At 39.9% G+C, this 20,274-nt stretch overlaps 1 protein-coding gene across 8 annotated transcripts in view; it reads left to right on the top strand.

Annotated features, from left to right (window-relative positions):
• myt1b (myelin transcription factor 1b) overlaps positions 1 to 20,274 on the top strand; it is a 122,628-nt gene that overhangs the window by 81,799 nt on the left and 20,555 nt on the right. For 7 of the 8 annotated variants that reach the window (XM_067446572.1, XM_067446570.1, XM_067446571.1 and 4 more), the window contains exons 2-7: positions 7,995 to 8,095; positions 11,544 to 11,598; positions 13,013 to 13,043; positions 15,393 to 15,455; positions 16,295 to 16,560; positions 18,047 to 19,036. In XM_067446572.1, coding sequence (XP_067302673.1) covers positions 7,995 to 8,095; positions 11,544 to 11,598; positions 13,013 to 13,043; positions 15,393 to 15,455; positions 16,295 to 16,560; positions 18,047 to 19,036 — 1,506 coding nt within the window. The remainder of the gene's footprint in view (positions 1 to 7,994; positions 8,096 to 11,543; positions 11,599 to 13,012; positions 13,044 to 15,392; positions 15,456 to 16,294; positions 16,561 to 18,046; positions 19,037 to 20,274) is intronic. The other variant, XM_067446569.1, reaches the window with a different exon arrangement.

Here is a 20,274-nt window from a genome sequence, read left to right as displayed (position 1 = left end):
GCGGAGTGTGTGAGTGTGTGTGTGGAGTTGACATGGAAAAAAGTGATGGAGAAACAGTCAGATATGGCGCTCTTGTACAAACGCAGCGATGCCTGTTTGTTTGCCCACTTTGGCACGGGAATCGTGTGTGCGTTTGATCCGCGAGATCAATCGGAGATCTGCCTTCTCATCCTCGCGCATAAATACTGATTAATGCGCGCGGCGTGCGTTAGTTGTTCGTTTCTTAATCCACTTCATCGCGTTTATGTGCTTGTGTGTTCATAATGCATCCGGTTGATAGCTTCGCCGTGTTCGCACTGTAAGTGCTCACTGTCATGTAGTTGTATAAAATCTCCATCTTTTGGCACACATACGGAGTTGCATCCATATGGCTCTGTGTAATTAAGGTCGAACAATGGGCGTAGCGCAGGACTCCCGGCCGAGTGCACGAATGGCGTGGAAGAAGAAGAAGGAGGGGTGGCCATTTGATTTTCTGCTGCAGAAAACAGAGTGGAGAGATGCTCTCTTTAAATGTCAACCGCCCCTGGTGAGATGCGCAGAAGAAAAGTCATGAGAGTTGAAGCAATAACGCCCATTCTCTGCATCCATCCCCGCCCCTGTTCATTCCTAATAAGTGATTAATGCGTACGTGTCTCGTGTTGCTCAGCATTCCGGGGCTAATGTGGTAGTCATTCACTATTGTATTAAGTATAATATCAAAGCACCTGCAACCAAGATGGTGGACGAAGTGAACGTGAATGTGTTTTATCTGAGAGTCAGTTGAGATCATGTCATCACCGTGAACCTATGCGCGCGCGCGTGTGTGTGCGTGCAATACAAATTATAGGATTGCATTGTTTTTGTTTTTGTTGTACATGTTGTATATGGCTGTCCTGGAGCCAGACGCCTCATGCAGAGAGAAAAGTAACTGGAGTTAGTGAGGTTTAAGTGTGTCGAACTTCTCATAGTCTGATGCTTTTGGCTCAATGTCAGAGAGCAGTTTTGTGTAGAGGAGAACGGGGAGTGTTGTACAACAGTGTGAGGTGTAACGCCATCAGTTTAACCAATTAAACATGAGCTACAGGGGTGAAATAACCATGTACATGAGCACTGCCCTCATGAGGTGATGATAGAAGTTGTAAGTCACTATATTAAAGAAGTTAAATGATCAAAAATCTCTGGTTTATAATTTGTGTGCGTTAAATGATATCACTTTCAGATATCACCCTAATCAACAGGTTCTCCGTATTAATTGTATAAACATCTGCTGTTAAAAATAACACGGCAGAGCAAACTTTGAGGCTTGTAACACTTTCCATCATACTTCAAATTAACCAGCAGGCAAAGATTTCTCAAGGTGACACTATATGTCTGTTAACACTATATGTGCACAGGTACATTTATGGCAATAGCAAACAATACATTATATATTGGTCAAAATGATCGATTTTTCTTTTATGTCAAAAATCGTTAGGATATTAAGTAAAGATCATGTTCCGTGAAGATATTTTGTAAAATGTCTACTGTAAATATATAGAAAATGCATTATTAGTAGTATCATGCATTGCTAAAGACTTTATTTGGACAACTTTAAAGGTGATTTTCTCAATATTTAGATTTTTTTGCACCCTCAGATTCCAGATTTTCAAATAGTTGTATCTCAGACAAATATTATCCTATCATAACATAAAAAAGGAACGCTTTTAGATGAAAGTAAAAAAAAAAAAAAAAAAAAAAAAAATAGACCCTTATTTTGTGGTCCAGACTCACATATTTGCTGATTTTAATTAAAATGTTTTCCACTGTGAATTAACATATTCATAATCATACGAGAGTGAAGTGTGATACATATATGATTTTTTATTATTATTATTTTTATCATGTGATTACTTGCACAATAAATGCATGCACAAAATGTAAATATCCTTGTTTTCTGTTACCGGTATACACCCTGCTCTGAGATGAGATAAGATTCCTCGACTCATTTTTTATGAAAACATCTCAAAGTGAGATACATAGCGAAAAAGGGTTACAACTCCTTTATCTCCCAACGTTGCTGCTAATGTTGTGTTGGTAGCCCTACCGCATTTTAGCGACATCCACTTGTCATGATATTCAGTGCTGTGTACAATAAAGGTCACCTGATTCATGGAGTCCTTTATTTTATCGCCCTCGCCTAGAAACTGGTTTTGTAATAACTTTCACCAGATCCTATCTATCTGTTTGCGGAAATTGCGCAGAATTGCGCGGTCGTCGGGAACCTCCAGAGTTTAATGAAATTGGAGGCTGCTGTCTGTGCGGTGGGGGGAATCCTTGCAAGTTTTCTCTTATTTCAGTCAGCCATGTTAATACATAACCAAACAATGTGCTCAGGTCTTATATGCAAATGATACTATAGCGGATCATCTGGTGCATGCAGACGCTCTTTTCACTCGCATCATGAAATCTGGGTCTTCACAGATTGCCGTTTAATCTTATCCGCGGATTAATTCCTATAATATTCAAGCAGGGCTGTTTGTGATATACCGACCCTAATGCTCATTTTGGTTGCCCAAAGGCGCTAAACGCTCGAAATAGACACTTGTTTTATCACTCAGTCCGTTGGACAGGAAGCTGGTGACATAAAAGTGAAAAAATAAAGATGCATGCAGTGCTGCAGCAGGTGCCGTGGATTTGCCGGAGAGGAGAGAGTAATAAACATGTGGAATGGAGCAGCTGGGCCAAATTGCGCTCTTCTCATTCAGAGCACAGCAGAAAGCCACGCCACCAGGGCCGAGGGTCAGGGTCGCCCCTATCATTAGTGAAGAAAGGTGCCATTTAGAGCAGCCTTTAAGCCTTGAAACACTGAATTGCATGCAGCTGAATTGATCGGTGATTTAAAATGCATGTTTGTGCTGTTTGAGTCTCGCGCGACAAGCGCGCCATTGTTTTGCTCGGTGTTTTCTTCTTTTAAGAATCATTCTCGTTCACTCACGTGTGCTGATTTACATTTATTTAACTCAAGTAGGCCTAACTGAATTCCTGCTTTTAACGTTCAATGCTTAGAACAACTCTTTTAAGGTCCTCGTTGTTTTGTTTGGAAGATTTTCCTTGCCTTTAAAATTTGACTGGCACGAGCAATATCGTTTTAAGTGTGAACGTTCACATTTATGATGTTTAAAAAAAAAATTCTCAGCAGACATGGATGCAGATTGAATTTTAAGAAAATATTTTATTATAAGACTCATTTTGGTCGTGAATGACCTGTGATGCAATAGAAGACATGTCTCTTGAGTAGGCTACTTATACTACTTAAGTAATTCCTCTTAAAAAAAGATATGTTCTTTATAGTATGTATGTGCGTAGTATGCGATTTCAGATGCAGGCACTGAACATGTCTGAAAGAATACTTTTAGAATCAGAATCGAGTTTGGCATCACGGCGGCTGGAAGCACACCTAAGCAGAATCTTTAAAGAACACTGACATTGAAGAAGCCCAAACAAAGCCGAATTCTGCCATTGCTCCTTTAACGCAGAGTCACTCTCTGAGTTGGCCTCTTTCTGCCGCTCGTGGTTGTCATGGTGTTTTCCGTGGTGTGTCATAAAGGGGAAAAAAACGAGAGCCGGTAGCTCTCAAAGGCACTTTGACTCGTTTTGACATGAAGGAGAATCTAATTTTATTACTTGCTGTTGACTTTCAGGCACAAGTCGATTTTTTTAATCTTCTGAAAAGAATAATACGATGAATGCACCACAAATGTTAAACAGGTCTCTATTTTGATGGTATTGTTGTTTCTTTTGTAATTAGGTTTGAGTGCGTCTCGCGGGCTAACGGTATTCTTCCACCTAAGAGCTTTCTGTTTGTTCTCTAATCACAAAGTTGAAGTTAAATCCTGCTTAACTGGAGCAGAGAGTGCAGATGTGTCACCCGTGGATTACCGTGAAGGCATCCATTCCTGTTTAATCTAAACTATGGATTTATGTCTGTCTCAGGCAACTCCGCATCACTATGATGGATTTCAGCTGCACGACATGATTTTCTTGATTTGTTTACACTCGTCTCTGTCTCCTTTGACTGTATCGCGGATCATTTATTAATCTCTTGGTCCTCGTGTAGTGTAATTCTTTAAAGTGAACATTCACAGGGGCCAATCAGATAATAGTCTCTCTAACCCGTCTGTAAACGATGAACCGTTTCGCTTTATTAACGTCGCCTTTAGAATGAGTGGCACCTGAGCCATCAAGGTTATAGAGGGGGTGGATTATTGGGGCTGTGCCATTTCAGAAGGCCGGAAAGTGTGGAGTCGGCTATACGGCCTGGGTTTATGGTGAGATTTTAAAGAGCCTTTTGCGCCTCGCGGTTCTGTTTATTTGGCTTGAAATTTGTAGAACGAGAAAAAGCGAGAGAGCGTTTGGGGGGGTGGATGCACAGTAGTGCTGTTGTAGTCACTTTTTAGAAGAGGGCTGAAAGTTGATAAATAAGCGTTTTGTTCCGTGCCGGCGTGGGAGTGTGTGTGTAAGGGGCATTGGAAATGCTTTTACTGACAATGCCCTACAGCTTTCTAACTCTGATGACTGGCATCCTGCCTGTCTTTTTTCTGGGTTGTTGCTGCTGCACAGAGTTTTAGGAGGCAAATCAGATCTGCCTGCTTTGTTTATTTTGTGCTTGCTAAGAGAGAAGGGCAGATGTTAGAGGGGGAAGTGAGAGAGACAGAGTCAGAAGCTCTCTATGTTTAAAGGCTCTTCTTTTACTGACAGCAAACTCTTTCTCTTTGGCTCTCCTGCTCTTTGGCTCTCTCTCTGAGAGGGTGAGGTGAGTTTTAGTGCCCTTTAAGAAACAGATGGAAGCCTCCTTTAAAGGAAGAAAACAGCAGATTGAGATAAAGGAAAATAGAGGAAATTAAAAGAAAGGACACAGGCGAGAGCAGAAGAGGCAAAAGGAGAATGGCAGATGTTTCTTACCTCTTACTACAATATGCCAAAATGAATCTTATAGGGATGAGGATTCTTATGATAAAAGAACTCAAATTCCATAAGACGGCTATTTGCAAATGGAAGGAACAATAGCTTCAAAATGTGTTTTGATAAGACAAATTTTAATTAAATTAAAAGTGTGCACATATACTTCTTTATATGTAAGAATAACGGTAAATTATGCATAATTGCATGCGACTAACCCTCAACCAAACCTTATTCCAACCCTAACCCTATAGTCAGTTAATTATAGTTGCTCAGTACTTAAATATATAATTACACTGTAACAAAGACACATTAAAATAAAGTGTAACTGAATTCTTTCTATATAAAGAAAAGCACTTTGCCAGATTTTTGCAATTTAAAGTAAAAATATGTGTGTATATGTATGTATATATATATATATATATATATATATATATATATATATATATATATATATATATATATATATATATATATATATATATATATTATGTGTGTTTATAAATACACACTCCTTTATGTAAATATAAAATATAAACATGCATGTGTGTATTTATATATAGATAATAATTATACACAGTACACACACTTATATTATGTAAACATTTATCCTGGATGTGATCAATCGCGATGAAATGTTTGCCCAGAACTCATTTTTATATATTATTTTTTGAACATGCTTTATATAAAGACCTTTTACTTAAATATTTTTTACTTAACAAGCACAAAAAATGTGACATGGACTTGTTATGCTTGCTTGACAGAGAGAATCAAGCTCTTCATGATGTAACACAAAGTTCTCCGATGTCCTCTGATCATCTCGAAGGCAAAGCTTGACGGGTTAGAATACGTTTTTATGCGTTTCGAACGTTGGAAATCCACAGAAGATTTTCTCACGTAACTTTTAAGAGTTTGCTGCCTGTGGTATTTTTGAAGGCTAAACAAAGTGAGTTATGAACTGGGGTCTCATCTGTGAGATTTCATGAACAATGGCTGATCCGTGATCGTTGATGAATATAATGATTATTTTAATACGGCCTGCATTTGAAAGCACGTTTGCGCTTGAGCTGAGGGGATTTTTTGCATCAGATTTTATTGGGACATTCTTTTATCTTTTTATCACGCGTGTCTATCATGTGTGTGTCAGTGGTTTATGGAGAGATAGACTATTACCCTGATGAAAAAAAAAAGAAAGGAGGAAGGGAAAAAATCCTGATTTATGGTTGATTCATTATTTACTGACCAAATTCCCTCCCCCAGTCTTTGTGACCCCTCCCTTCTCTTACACTCCTGCCTGCTAAAAGCTCAATAAAAATGCACAAAAGTGATTGATTCTAATAGCAGACTGACAGAGCTTCCAGCTGGGGTGTTTTAGCATGCATATGTATGCGCGTATGTGCGAGTGTGAGTTTTTTTGAGTTCTCGCCTCTCTTTAATTAGAAGTGCATAGGTCACATGTGTAAAAGGCCCAGCCCCCATCATGACCTGTCAAACTGTCACTTCACACATATGACATTGAGCACCTTTCAGTTAACACATAAATGCACTGTATATGCGCTGTCAATATATTATATTAGTTAATGCATTTACACCCAAAGACAAATATCGCTTTTTTTATAGCCTAGGATGAGTGACAGAGCTACTCAGGTTGTTTTATATTAACACAAATATATATAAAAAGCAATTTATAGTTTAATTTATAACAGTTTTTAATTTCTGGATTACAAATATTATTATTATTTTTTTTGGTGAGCCATGAAGTCTATATATATATATATATATATATATATATATATATGTGACCCTGTCATAAGTCGCATGGGTAATTTATGGCAAATAGCCAACAATACACTGTATGGGTCAAAATTATAGTTTTTTCTTTTATGTCAGAAATCATTGGGATATTAAAGGAACACTCCACCGTTTTTTTTTAGAAATAGGGCTTATTCAGCTTCTTTCCTACATTTAGTTTTTTTGGAAAATGCATTTTTGTGTCAGTGCATGCAGTTTTAGGTTGGCAGGGTCGCCGCTAGCTTAGCTTAGCATAATAAATGGAATCCTATGTTGCCAGCTAGCATGTCCCGAGTAAAAGTGATCCAAAAAAAAAAAACACCTAATTACTTGTTGCCTGCATATTCACAACGAGTACATTTCCTAGGTACATATTTACCTATACATATATGTGATTTCCTAGGCAGATATTGATATGGGACTATATTATGGAGAAGCACAGGCGAAGCACTGCTACTTGGGCGCAGAGATATCACGCAACACATTACGATCGCTCAAACGCCGGAGGACATGAGGATGAGAGCCATGATATCTCTTAAGTAATTAGGTGTTTAGTTAGGAGGTTTTTTTTGGATCACTTTTACTCGGGACATGCTAGCTGCCAACATAGGATTCCATTCATTATGGTAAGCTAAGCTAGCGGCGATCCTGCCAAACTAAAACAATGCATGCACTGAGACAAAAATGCACTTGCCCACATATCTAAATGTAGGAAAGAAGTTGAATAAGCCCTCTTTCTAAAAACGGTGGAGTGTTCCTTTAAGTAAAAATCATGTTACGTGAAGATATTTTGTCAATTTCCTACCGTAAATATAGCAAAAAATGCATTGTAAAGTACTTACTTTGGACAACTTTAAAGGCGATTTTCTCAATATTTCAATTTTTTTGCTCCCTCAGATTCCAGATTTTCTAATAGTTGTATCTCAGACAAATATTGTCATATCCTAACAAACCATGCTTTGAACTTTATAAAATGACTGGTTTTGTGGTCCAGGGTCAATATATACTTGTGAGCGTGTGTCTTGCTGTCTGGATGCAGGGGGTTGTGTTTCCTGTGCTGAGGCTGCTGGTTTCAGATGCAGGTGGACAGGTGATGAGATGATCTGGCCTTTTCGCTGCTGAATCAGTCCGTTACAGCATTCGAACCGAAAGCTCCTTTGGCCTCGCTCCGCAAAACTCTTCCAACTGCCAGCGCAGATGCTGACATGACTGTCTTTTCCCTTCATATTCATTTTTTTTTTCATTTTCATTTATTGCTTTCTCTCTCTCCCTCTCTTCTCAAACAGAAAATGAGTACCGGGGGAAACTCCTGAACCAGCGCTGGACGCGAGGAGACAAGATCAGCCGCTGCCGGCCCTCTCTCAGACTGCAGAGCCGACCAATCAAAGTGAGTTGCACAAGCCCGTCAGCCAATTGCCACGTGGAAACGTGGGCTTCCTGCCAAGTTGGCACAATTAGAGGCGAAAGAGGGCTATACATTTATGACATTCATCAGTTCTGTCTGTCAGCACACTATGAAAGGAAGTCAGCGTTGTATTACCGCGATGTGCGCAGTTCATGCCAGCTTGACCTAGAATGAGTTTTGGCAGAGCAACCAAACCCCCCCCTCTGAATGAGCTGAGATTTTAAAGTGTCCCGCGCCCCGTAATTATAAAGAATCGGGCTGTTCGACTCAACCTAATTTCATTTTTAGAGCTTTCTTGCATTATTTAGGAAAACTGGAGAGGTTTGAAAGCAGGGATGTCCTTGAGCTGCTTTTGTTTGCTATCTTTCATCAACATAAAAGAAAGTCTCTCTCTCTCTCTCTCTCTCTCTCTCTCTCTCTCTTACCCCCCACCCCCACCCCCTTCCACTTTCTGCTTTCTGCTTAGGTGTGTGTTTTTGGCTTTAAGTGGATGCATCCCTTTTCCTCCTCTTTCACTCTTTCTTCATGCTTTTTATATGGAACAGACCAAATTTTCAACCGTCTATCTCTTTCACTTCTGCATTGGCAAATTCACTGGAAGAGATTTCTAATAGGGGGGAGAGGGAAAAAACGAGAGTAAGAGAGTCTTCGCTCTCTCCCATGGGCCCATAAATGTTTTTTCTTTCACTCTGATGGAAAGAGTTCATCTGAAGCGATTGATTTATCGATCTAATTTGAAATGTTTAAAGGGTTGCAGTTGCAGGCAGCGCTTTTAAGAGCATCCAATTAGATAATACCAAACTCCGACTGATCAGCGTCATCCAACTGTGTGCAAAGGAATCAGAGCCGAGCTTATTCTCGCGCTACCACAAGCTCTTTAAAGAAAACACACGAGAGAGAGACGAGCGAACGCGAGTGTGCGTTTATACAAACGGGCACAAACATAAACCTCTCTCGGTTTGTCAATCAGGCTGTGAGAGTGCATGTTAACTCCGCTCCCTTGATGGATGGCTCAGATCTCCTTGGTGACCGCATCGGCCTTCTTTAATTGGCCAATGCTTTCCGCAGGTAATTTTGGAGATGTCAGTGGTCCTGTCACTCTAGCATTGGTTGCCACGCCGGGCCTGGTTTGCGTCCTCTGCTTGTAAATGCGAAAATGAATAAAAGGCTCATTTATGCGCACCGGAGGAGGAGGGGTGACCTTCTTTGTGAAGTCATTGCCCCCAGCCAGCAATTTACATAGAGCTGTCAGAAGAGCACGAAGGAGCGACTCCGTCCGCTTGTATGGAGAAGACGGGGGACACAGTTAATAATGTAGCACACGGCCCGAAGGGATGCAGGGACGTTATCCCACTCTGACTGGTAAAAAAAAAAAAAATTAAAAACAAATGTTGGCTTTATCTTAGCGTTCGCATTTTTCTGCCAAATTTTTCCGCTCATGTCATCGTCCCCATGCTCCTTTTCAAGTTCTCCCTCCTTCTCACAATCACTCGCTCATTTCTCTGCCAACAGTCGTAATTAAAAAACGCAGGGGAAGGACAGGTTTTGAAAACATTAAAAGGCCTTTGAAATATATTACGAAAGAAAGATGACACTGTCTCGCTCGTCACAAACAACTTCGCACGAGCGTGCAGATTTAATGAGCCGGAATTTGAAATAAAAAAGGAATGCGAGCTCTGATGCGCTCACCTATTCGAAAGGGATGCGTAGCTATGGTTACGCAAACATGAAAGCCGCGCGGGCTCCCTCACGGCCTGTTTGATTCATGTGTTGACACTGAAGAGATAGAAGGAGACGGCAGTGAAAGACTAGAGGAAGCTACAGTGGGTAAAGAACAAAACGGCACGCATCTGCCCCTGGCTTTTGTGCTCGGGGGTCAGAAAGTCACAAAGCTTGTTTCGAGAGATACAGAGAGGGCATAGAAGACTCGCAGATGGGCGAGCCCGTGCAAACACAACGCTCAGTGTTCGTGTCCGCCGTCTCTATTTGATCCTCCATGTGGGAAAACTTTCCTCCCAGGCTGGCAAGTCGAGCTCAGAGTGTGCGAAGCGAGTATCGGCGCACAAAAAGCCGGCTTGTTGCTCGAGCACGTGCGTGCTTGTGATCAAAACACCCCTGAGAGAGGAAGAGAGACTCCGTGCACCTGTCTGCCCGGATACACGCACACACACACACAGCCAACTTTCATCGGCCCGTACGCAAAACTCCCTCAAATGCAACACAACACACTCATTATCCGCCCGTGCTGAAAAGTCGGCAATCAACAGGAAGTGGCACTGCCAGAGTGAGTGCGCAGGGATAAAAAAGAAAGAGAAAGGGAGCGTGTGAAAGAGAAACTCCTCTGTGGAAGTGCAGTGTGCCCTTGCCAGCACCAGCACTGTATTAAAGGCGGCAGCTGGGAGCGGGGTGAGCAGCGCTCGCGGAGGGTCAAAAGGAGAGAGTTTCGTGGATTTTCAAGGATTCCGTTCCATTTAAATCGCAGTAAAGTAATCAAAGCTAATGGCGCCATTGTGCCGCCAGAAAAGATCCAATGGCTTTACAGTGAGCAGACTTCCCTGCGTCTGTGTGTGTGTGAGCGCGACTGAGAGGGATTGACACCTGCTCCTTTTGTGCCAGAAAGCGCAGCGAGTGTAGCGATCGGGGACTCTGTGCGGGAGGAATTACAGTGATTTGGAGTGCCTGTGTTTGTATTATTTCTATCACTGCGGTTAATATTGCTATTGTAATTACCACTCCAGCTTGCCATGGGGCCGTGAACGCAAATGGGCTCCTCTGGCAGATGCCATGCACTGCTGTGTCTCTCTGTGTCCGTCCAATCAGATTTATTGTTCAGGGCCAGTCATTTATAAGCTGATGAGGGGAGCATAAAGGTTCGGAGGGGGAACACTGCAAAATGTACTGCAATTTAATGGTTTAATCTTTCTTTTTGTTTGCCATTTTGTCTATCCATCCATCTATCTATCTATCTATCTATCTATCTATCTATCTATCTATCTATCTATCTATCTATCTATCTATCTATCTATCTATCTATCTATCTATCTATCTATCTATCTATCTATCTATCTATCTATCTATCTATCTATCTACCTGTCTGTCTGTCTGTCTGTCTGTCTGTCTGTCTGTCTGTCTGTCTGTCTGTCTGTCTTTCTATCTGTCTGTCTGTCCATCTGTCATTCTTTGTCTGTTTATCCAGCTCTCTGTTGATCTATCTTTCTGTCTTAGTGTTTGCAGTATAAAAGAGAAATAGCGCTCCCAGTGAGTATTTACTCTGTGAAAGTGTGTTTCGTATACATTATTCATGACTTCATTAACCTGAATGTATGGTGTGTGTGTGTGTGCCCCATAGTGTGTGTGTGTTAGCTTGTCTCTGTCTGTTTCTCCTCTATCTACCGTTGTAGTCTTGACTCTCTCCTTTTCTCTCTGACAGATGAGTTTGGATACTGATGACAAGCGCACTCGCACGCGGTCCAAGGCAGGAAGAGGTCAGTGAACCCTCTCTCTCTCTCTCTCTCTCTCTCTCTCTCTCTCTCTCTCTCTCTCTCTCTCTCTCTCTCTCTCTCTCTCTCTCTCTCTCTCTCTCTCTCTCTCTCTCTCTCTCTCTCTCTCTCTCTCACCTATAAAACTCATTTCTTTCACTGGTCAGCTGAGCATATCTTATATGTTGGCTCTAGGCATATCTAATATTTCAGCTTCTCTCCAATAATCCCGCTCTTGGAGTCTCTAGAGGTTGCTTTTGCAAGAAAATCCTATTCACTATGCAGCATTCAGTAAGTTCAAACGGAGCTTTGCGCGAGAGAATAGCATTTAACCAAACGCAATGTCGAAAGTTGTAGAAATGCTTTGAGATATTACAATTTTATAGGCATGACCAGATTATCCAACTGTTTGTTTTTAGAAGAATGATCTGGGTTCAGTAAAAGTTCAGCTCAATGGAGAGTGTCTGTGAATACTGTCAAGTACAACCATCAGTAATTCTGACTCATCTCTCATTTTGTAAAGAAAAGGGGAAAAAAGTGTTTAATAATACACATGCAATGAAAAAATGTGTGTTATTTGAGCTTTAAATCATCCTTTTAGCAGAATGAATGTCAGATGAACTTCTGGCTATGAATGAATTCATTTCTGTAGGTGAAGTTTCAATACAAAATGCAAAAGTTCCATATTATAACGTACCTTGTGAAACGGTGATGTCGCCTGCATTTCTAGTATCTTAGTGCACATAATGTGAATGTAGCCACGTTACACGGTCAAGGCTAGAGTTTATTATTTGGAATGTATTTAACAAAATACATTCCAAATAATAAACTCTAGTAATTTGATTATTTCTGTTTGTTTTTTACACTTTAGACCCAAAAATTCCTTTAAAGCCAACATACTTACAATAAGTTCTTCTTTGGATGACGTTTCTTTGACAGGTTTAATTGTCTTAAAATAAATTGATTAGAGAGAGGCTGTTTTGTTTTTTAACCGTCTGCAGTTTTGCTCTGATTTCACCACTAAACTGAACTGGGATAATTAATCATATTTTCGTGCTGATTCGTGCATATCGTACATTTTTTCCATCATCAAGGCTCGATGTTCCGGCTGACTCAGGTGTTTGTGTATATGTATGTATATGTACTGCGCGTGTGTGTGTGTGTGTGTGTGTGTGTGTGTGTGTGTGTGTGTGTGTGTGTGTGTGTGTGTGTGTGTGTGTGTGTGTGTGTGTGTGTGTGTGTGTGTGTGTGTGTGTGTGTGTGTGTTTCTTCCTAGTAATGCAGTCATGAATGTTACTGCTTATGGCCTCCTGGGGTCTGTATATATTTGTGATTTATTGATTGTGGTTCTATGCAATTATTTTGCAGCTTTAGAATTTTCTGCTTATTTTTCTGTTCCTGGTTGTTTCTCCCTCTGCAGTTCCCTCTGAGATTGTTGGACAGGAGCTGAGGTAAGACAGATTAGTTCTGTTAAGTTAAATATGCCTTTTTTTCTTCTTCTGCAGCTTTTTTTTCTTTGTTTTAAATCCATGTTGATTCATGTTTTGGCATTATTTGGCTCACAATGCACGCTGCTTTACAATCAAAAACCATTTTAATGTTACAAACTCATTTTCAACAATAATTACCATCAACAAAATGACTGACAGCAATATAAATTGAATAAATGCGAGGAGTCCACGTGTTATTTATGGTCCTTTTTTTTGCCTGATCAAGCATTTGTTTCAAATGGCCAGGGTCTGCTAGTTTGTACCTATAGACCCAACAATACCAAGATTGTGTGTGAGGGATATGAAAGTCTCATATTCTCAGCTCATCTCACTGTCAAGTGCACTATGAATTTTACAAGAGTGGAATTTATAACGGCATCAAACACACTCGCTATCCGCCAGGGTCACTGAAGCTGCTCACGGCCGTTTTTTTGTCACAGATCTTAAATAGAGCTCTCCTCAAAAGATAACCAAAAGATGCTTTCATGCTGCAGTAGAACAGAATTATACAGTAATTGCTTATGACATGATATGTCATGTATCTGGCTAGTTATATATATATATATATATATATATATATATATATATATATATATATATATATATATATATATATATATATATATATATATGTATTATGTTGAGTATTGTGAGAGAGAGGGATCGACTAAGCGTGTGAATTACCTGCATCTAATAAAGCATTAATTTTTCAGGTCAATCTTATATCTAAAAAGAAAATAGGATTTCCCATGTCAGGACTAGTCAATGCATTTGTCGGTTGCATCTTATACGGTGTTGTTTAAAAGTAAAAAATAACATTCTTGTTTACAACCTTGTTTCAGTCTCTTTCAATATAAAATCTTTGTTAGTGATTCACTCATAAAGACAGTGTTTTCTGCCATCTAATGGCATAATAATGTAACTTTTACTGAAGTTGAAATCACAATCACTAACGGACCCTTTCTCAATACCATATAATACGGCAAATTATTGTATATATAAAAAAAATATTATTTATTGGGCAATAATATTTAAATGAACAATAATAGCCATTATGAAAGTATAAGAAGTTTGACCATAAAAAAATAAACACAGGCAAACATTTCATTGAAAAATACAAAGGCAGAACTCTATTAGTCCAAGATCCAGGTTAATAAATATATAATAAAAAAATATAATGTAATTATATCGTGCTCCAGCAACAACTTAACTTAGCCCTTAACCAAATGGATTTGCTCTGGAAGAAGTAACAGATTAATAAAGCCAAAGATTGTCCGTTTGATATACCCAAAATTAATTATATCTCACTATCTACATAAGAGCCAGCTGCTAATTCCTGAAGGAATGGCCGAGGTAAAGCTGTTCTTGACGGGTGCATGAGTGCTGAACAACCACTGACTGTCTGAAACAGTCATGTCTGACTGTCTGAAGCAAATGTTTATATATAAATTGCATATTAGAGGTTTAAAAAACTACATTTTAACCTAAAAACTCACAATAACAGCCATCATTTTTAAAATCATAGTGGATTTGCTCTTCCGCCATTAATGCACGCTTTGAGAAATGCTGCCAGTATCTGGAAGAAACGAGTGGAGTGATACAAAGTGGGAAACGGTTACCGTGTGCTATTAGTGGAATATCGCATGGCTGGAAATGCTCTCCGCCAATCAGATTTGAGAACCAGAACTAACTGTCATATAAATACACTGTTTATAACAATATTCAAAAAGTCACATTTATTGGTCGATACCAGTTTGACCACAACTATATTGTGCGTCCCTACTTTACTAATTCAAGTTGGAAATCTGTCAACTTTTTTAAAAGCATTTTCTGGCATAAAAACTCCTCCTAGTCAAAATGATCATATTTTAAACATGTTGAAATGGTAAACAGACTTATTGGTAGCTAAAAGCTAATGAAATTAGCCAAATGTTAAGTTTATGAATGATAGGCCAGACTACACACACACACAGACAGAGATCCTGAACACCTGTGAGCGTATTTGAGTTTAAAACTTAACACTGTTTGCTAGTAATAAATGAAAATGCCAATGAAACAATTTGACAAAATACTAGGGATTTCTGTGAAAGACAGAAGGGATTTCATGAAACGAAAGAAGGGTAGCCACAGGAAACGGAAATCGATCACAGCTCCATCGTATTGACGAAGCAATTATTTAGCTAAATTTGAAAATCTATGTTTGTTTGTGTTATGCTGGCCGTGGAAAACGTCTCCTGATGAACTATTTAGCACAACGAAATAACAAAAGCTTTAAAGCATCTCTAATTTGACCCCCCTCTATCTACTCAGCTGCCCTACTCCAGGATGCAATGGCTCAGGCCATATCAGTGGCAAATATGCCCGACACAGAAGGTACGACAGATGACATGCCTGTGTGGTGCTCCCTAGCCCCCGATTCACCTCCCTCTGCGGCCACATAGCCTTTTCTGATCACAAATGCTGTTCAGCCTGTAGACTAGATCATCTTAATCTTCATCTCTTCCTCTAATAATGACAATCTCTCTCTCTCTCTCTCTCTCTCTCTCTCTCTCTCTCTCTCTCTCTCTCTCTCTCTCTCTCTCTCTCTCTCTCTCTCTCTCTCTCTCTCTCTCTCTCTCTCTCTCTCTCTCTCTCTCTCACTCTTACTCCCGCTTTCCCTAATAGAGGTCTTTAGGCAGGGTATTGATTATTGGAAAGATATTATAGTTATGTTTATTTACACATGTATACATTCAGGAAGCCATCTGAGACGCTTCATGTTTATAGATCTATCTCCGCTGCCCGTCCGATAGCAAGGTTTTCTAGGTGAGGGCTTTATTGAATTCCAGCTTCCACCTCTCTCATCTGTCTCTCTCTCTCTCTCTCTCTCTCTCTCTCTCTCTCTCTCTCTCTCTCTCTCTCTCTCTCTCTCTCTCTCTCTCTCTCTCTCTCTCTCTCTCTCTCTCTCTCTCTCTCTCAATTTTATTGTGGTATAATTAAGTGTTCCAGTCAACTGGCTTTGATTTATAAAGGCTTATAGCCAGCACACTGCCCCCTACAGGTCAAATTCCAGCATCGTTCCATTCCTCATCTGAGTTTTCTGACCATTTAACATGGCATGCTTGGCTTGCATGTGTGTAGTTTGCACGCTTCCATTGTTTTTCCACTTGCACTGTAAATGTCCATCTTGCATTTACCGTCAGATTTTCTCACTAATTCTTCTTCTCCCAAAGTGCTTTGAGTTGCCCGTTGGCCAGAAAAAGGCGCCTACAGGAAGCAGAGTCAGAGCAGCCGGCCTCCAAGAGGAAGTCCCACCCGCTGAAGCTGGCAATGGACGAAGGCTTCAACGTGGAGAGCGAGGGGAGCGGAGAAGAGACGGAGTTGAGGGAGGAAGAGGAGGAGGATGAAGAACGGGGACAGCTGGCTCAAGAGCGTGAAGAGGACCAAGCGAAACAGAACACACAGAGCGTTAATACCGAAGAAGAGGGTGGTGATGAAGGTGAGGGATGAAAACTCAATTTGGAATATGTTTGTCAGTTTTGTTTTGGACGATAAATTCAATTATGTTCATGCACAGAGAATGAAAAATGCACTCTGTAAAGAAAAAGTGACTCCAAGTCACAACCAGTGTTTTGAGAGTGAATGCTGTTGATTTGTGCGGCATTAAACAGAATGACACTTAACAACTAGTTGACTGTCACATCATTGGCATGCGAATGACAAACGCAGCACACTTTCTGGGTTATTCTTTGCCGTCAATGTTGGAGCTCCAAACTCTCCCAGGTGACAATAAACGGCAGCCAAAAAAGCTGTTGTGCGGTAAGAAAGCAAGACAGCATTCCTGTTCAGTTTTGAAGATTTTACTTATTACTGGAGAGTATAAAGCCTGCAGGAGTTGTCAAAAACAGTTTAGAATAAAAAATATTCTAGTATACACTTTTCTACTACTACTAGGCGTAGTATTTGCCTGCTTATACTACGACCTTAAAGTATGTACTCTTTTTGTGAAGAAAAAGTAAATAGTTTTGAGTGTGTAGCAGAAGAGTGTGCTAGCTTTGGGACATACTACTTCTGTCCTGTCTATGATCGTCACAGTTCAAATCCTCCACATTTAGTTTCATTTCCTACCGTATCGTAGAGAAATGTAGCCACACGTTGATCTGCCATGTCTGAGTCTTTAATGTAGAGATTCTCCTCATGTGTTTGCAGTTTAAATATAATGAGTGTTTAAAAGGTAATGGCCAAAGGTATCATTACAAAAGTTCACAATGCTGCTGCATGTGAAATATAATGTGGACAACACTGAATAAATATCTTTTTGTGGACAACACTGAATAAATATCTTTTTGTCAGGTTAAATACTGAAAACTGATCGCTCAAAACCCTTTATCTAAACCTCTACTTAACCGTCGGACTCACACATCATGTTTGTAGTTTTGTAACACTTTTTGTCCATGTTTGAAGTTCTAATCGAATCCTTGTCTAACTTGCAATGGGTTGTGGGTAATATCAGCCGTTAGAGTGTGCATCGATCCGCACTTCGAATTCCGACCGGAAATAGTAAACCATCCGGGTATCTTTGGAATACTCTTTTCAACATACTACGATTTGGGACATACTAATTCTATTTTCAAATACTATTTAAGACGTATAGTATGCAAATTGGGGCGCAGCATCTGTGTTTTTTTGTCCACACAATGAAAGACAACATTGGACCCTAACTGACTTTCATTATATGGACAAAACAAAATCATTTTCATGATTACAATCATGAGACATTTTTCAAAATATATATTATGTTCCACAGAATAAATAATGTCTTTTATTTATTTTTCAGGATTACTTTTTTTTGGGTGGACTATCAATCTACTTCTGCTTCTATAATATGTACTGGACAATTTGAGAGTCAAAGTGACTCATATCAAAGTGTTCTTTAAAAAAATTCCACATTTTAACATTTACTTCCTGCTTTCTGTCTCAAACAGAGGAGTGTATCATCATTGAGGCATCCAGCACAGACAAGCCCAAGCTCTCATCCTCTGAGGATCTCTCCAACTATCAGCACATAGTGGCCAACTCAATGACCCACCTCAACAACCACAACAATGGTCCCATGTCGCCACAACAACAGCCCATCACAGTGGAAACACAAGATAAAAGCCCTTTTAGGGAAGAAGAAGAAGAAGAAGAAGAAGAAGAAGAAGAAGAAGAAGAAGAGAAAGAAGAATATGAAACTGAGGACACAGAGGAAACAAGGAACAAAGTAGGAGTTCTGGTGACTAGGGAGAATGGAGCAATGGGAGATACAGGTGAGATGGAAGATAAAGAAGAGGACATGTGCACTGAGACCCAGTCCGACCACCAGTATTTTACTGAGGAGATGCAAACACAACAGGCTGAAGAAGAAGAGGACGATGACGATGACGAAGATGACGACGATGATGATGATGATGATGATGAGGGGCTGAGGTCTGAGATGGAAAAATGTGCAGCATACAGGGAGGAGTACAATGAAGTTAAGTCTGAAGAGGAAGGGGAGAGAGAAACCCCTTCGGTTATCACTGCCACTCAGGGATCCCACATAAGGGAAGACTATGTGTCCCACAAACTCACTTTACCAGAAAGTTACAGCTCTAGTAAGGCTGCCACAGCATCTCCTGCTGTTATCGAAGTGCAGTCTGAGGAGTCGGAGAGGGATGCCGACGTGGACGGAAATGATGATGATGATGATGACGATGATGATGATGGGGACGACGACAGCTTGTCTCAACGCTCAACGGTGGCGGACGAGTCCGAGATGTTCGATATAATGCGGGGGAACCTGGGGTTGTTGGAGCAGGCCATTGCTTTGAAAGCCCAACAGGTCAAAGCTCATCGTGAGCTCAGCCGCATTCCTGAACACCACCGTTTTTTCTCTCTTGACGACCGGCCGGGCAAACACATGGAACATATCCGCAAGAGCTGCTTTGGAAAAGGTCAGATTTTTATCATTTTACCTACCAACCCTAAACCCTTCTGAAATTGTTCAGAAATGAATGATGTGCGACTATTTTTGTAATAATGTGTGTACAAAGTCAGTACATGGTCTTCACAAAAGTTTCGTGTAAAACCATTCTTACATAAATGTCAGATCTATGTGACTATTTACGCTTGCATGATTGAATGAAGTCTTTAAAGTCTTTATATAAAATAATTTTTGCATAAATTGTTGAATAAAATTACATGAAAATGTTTTTTACGTAAAAATTTGCATAATTTATCAATTTAATTGAAGTTTACAAACTATCTGCCTTGAAATTTGTTCTTACATAAATGGATTCATTGGAACTATGTAAAAACTTGTGTATATTGTACATAATCTTATGCAATTTATATAAGAATCCTTATGCAAAGTCTTTACATTGTATCTTGATAGTGTTTTATGGAAAACCATGTTAATTGTGTCAATACGACTATTTCACAAGCATGGTTATATCAAGTCTTTATGTAAAAGATAAATGGATGCAATGTAAATATGCTTTTACATAAAAACAAAGTAAAGACTTTTCAGAACCGTTCTTGCATACATTTTTACAGTGATGCGATCATTTACATATAGATATATTTGTTTTACATAAAAACCATGTCAAGATGTTGCACAACCACTTGTGCTTTGAAGTTGACTTGATGTCTACGAACAATTTGCACTGAAATTCATTCTTCCATAAATGGATTCAAATTCTCTCTGCTTGTGCTTGAGGAACGGATATATAGTATACACCGTCTAATGCGAGAAACCATTTCACTCAGAGTGCACTCAGGGTGCTATTTAAACATCGCGCATATGCATTTTTCAACACACCCTACACAAGCGCTCAAATATCAACAAATTCTCATAAATAAACACCCACACATGATTAATCAGAAAGAAGATTAAAATGGCAAGCTCTCGCTCAGGCAAAAAACTGCAAGATTAATAATGGGGGAAGCAATCTGGAGAGTATAAATGGGTCAAATGAATTGGTTTCCATAGATAAACTCCAGCCTTAGTCTATAATTACTGAAGCACTTAGAAAGAGAGAGAGAGTTGAAGGGGAGAGAGGGTGTGTGTAATTAGATTGGTTTGGCACGTGTTTATTTGTTTATTGGTTTTGTTTGTGGTGTTGTTCTGCTCTCGGTTGGCACCGCGCCCGGTCCGTGTGGCGCTGGATTCAGCTGAGCGCTCGGTAGGGCT

Source organism: Pseudorasbora parva, chromosome 6 (assembly GCF_024679245.1).
Source record: "Pseudorasbora parva isolate DD20220531a chromosome 6, ASM2467924v1, whole genome shotgun sequence".
NCBI lineage: Eukaryota > Metazoa > Chordata > Actinopteri > Cypriniformes > Gobionidae > Pseudorasbora > Pseudorasbora parva.
Note: the sequence above shows the minus strand (reverse complement) of the source record. Positions and strands in the feature narration are given on the sequence as shown.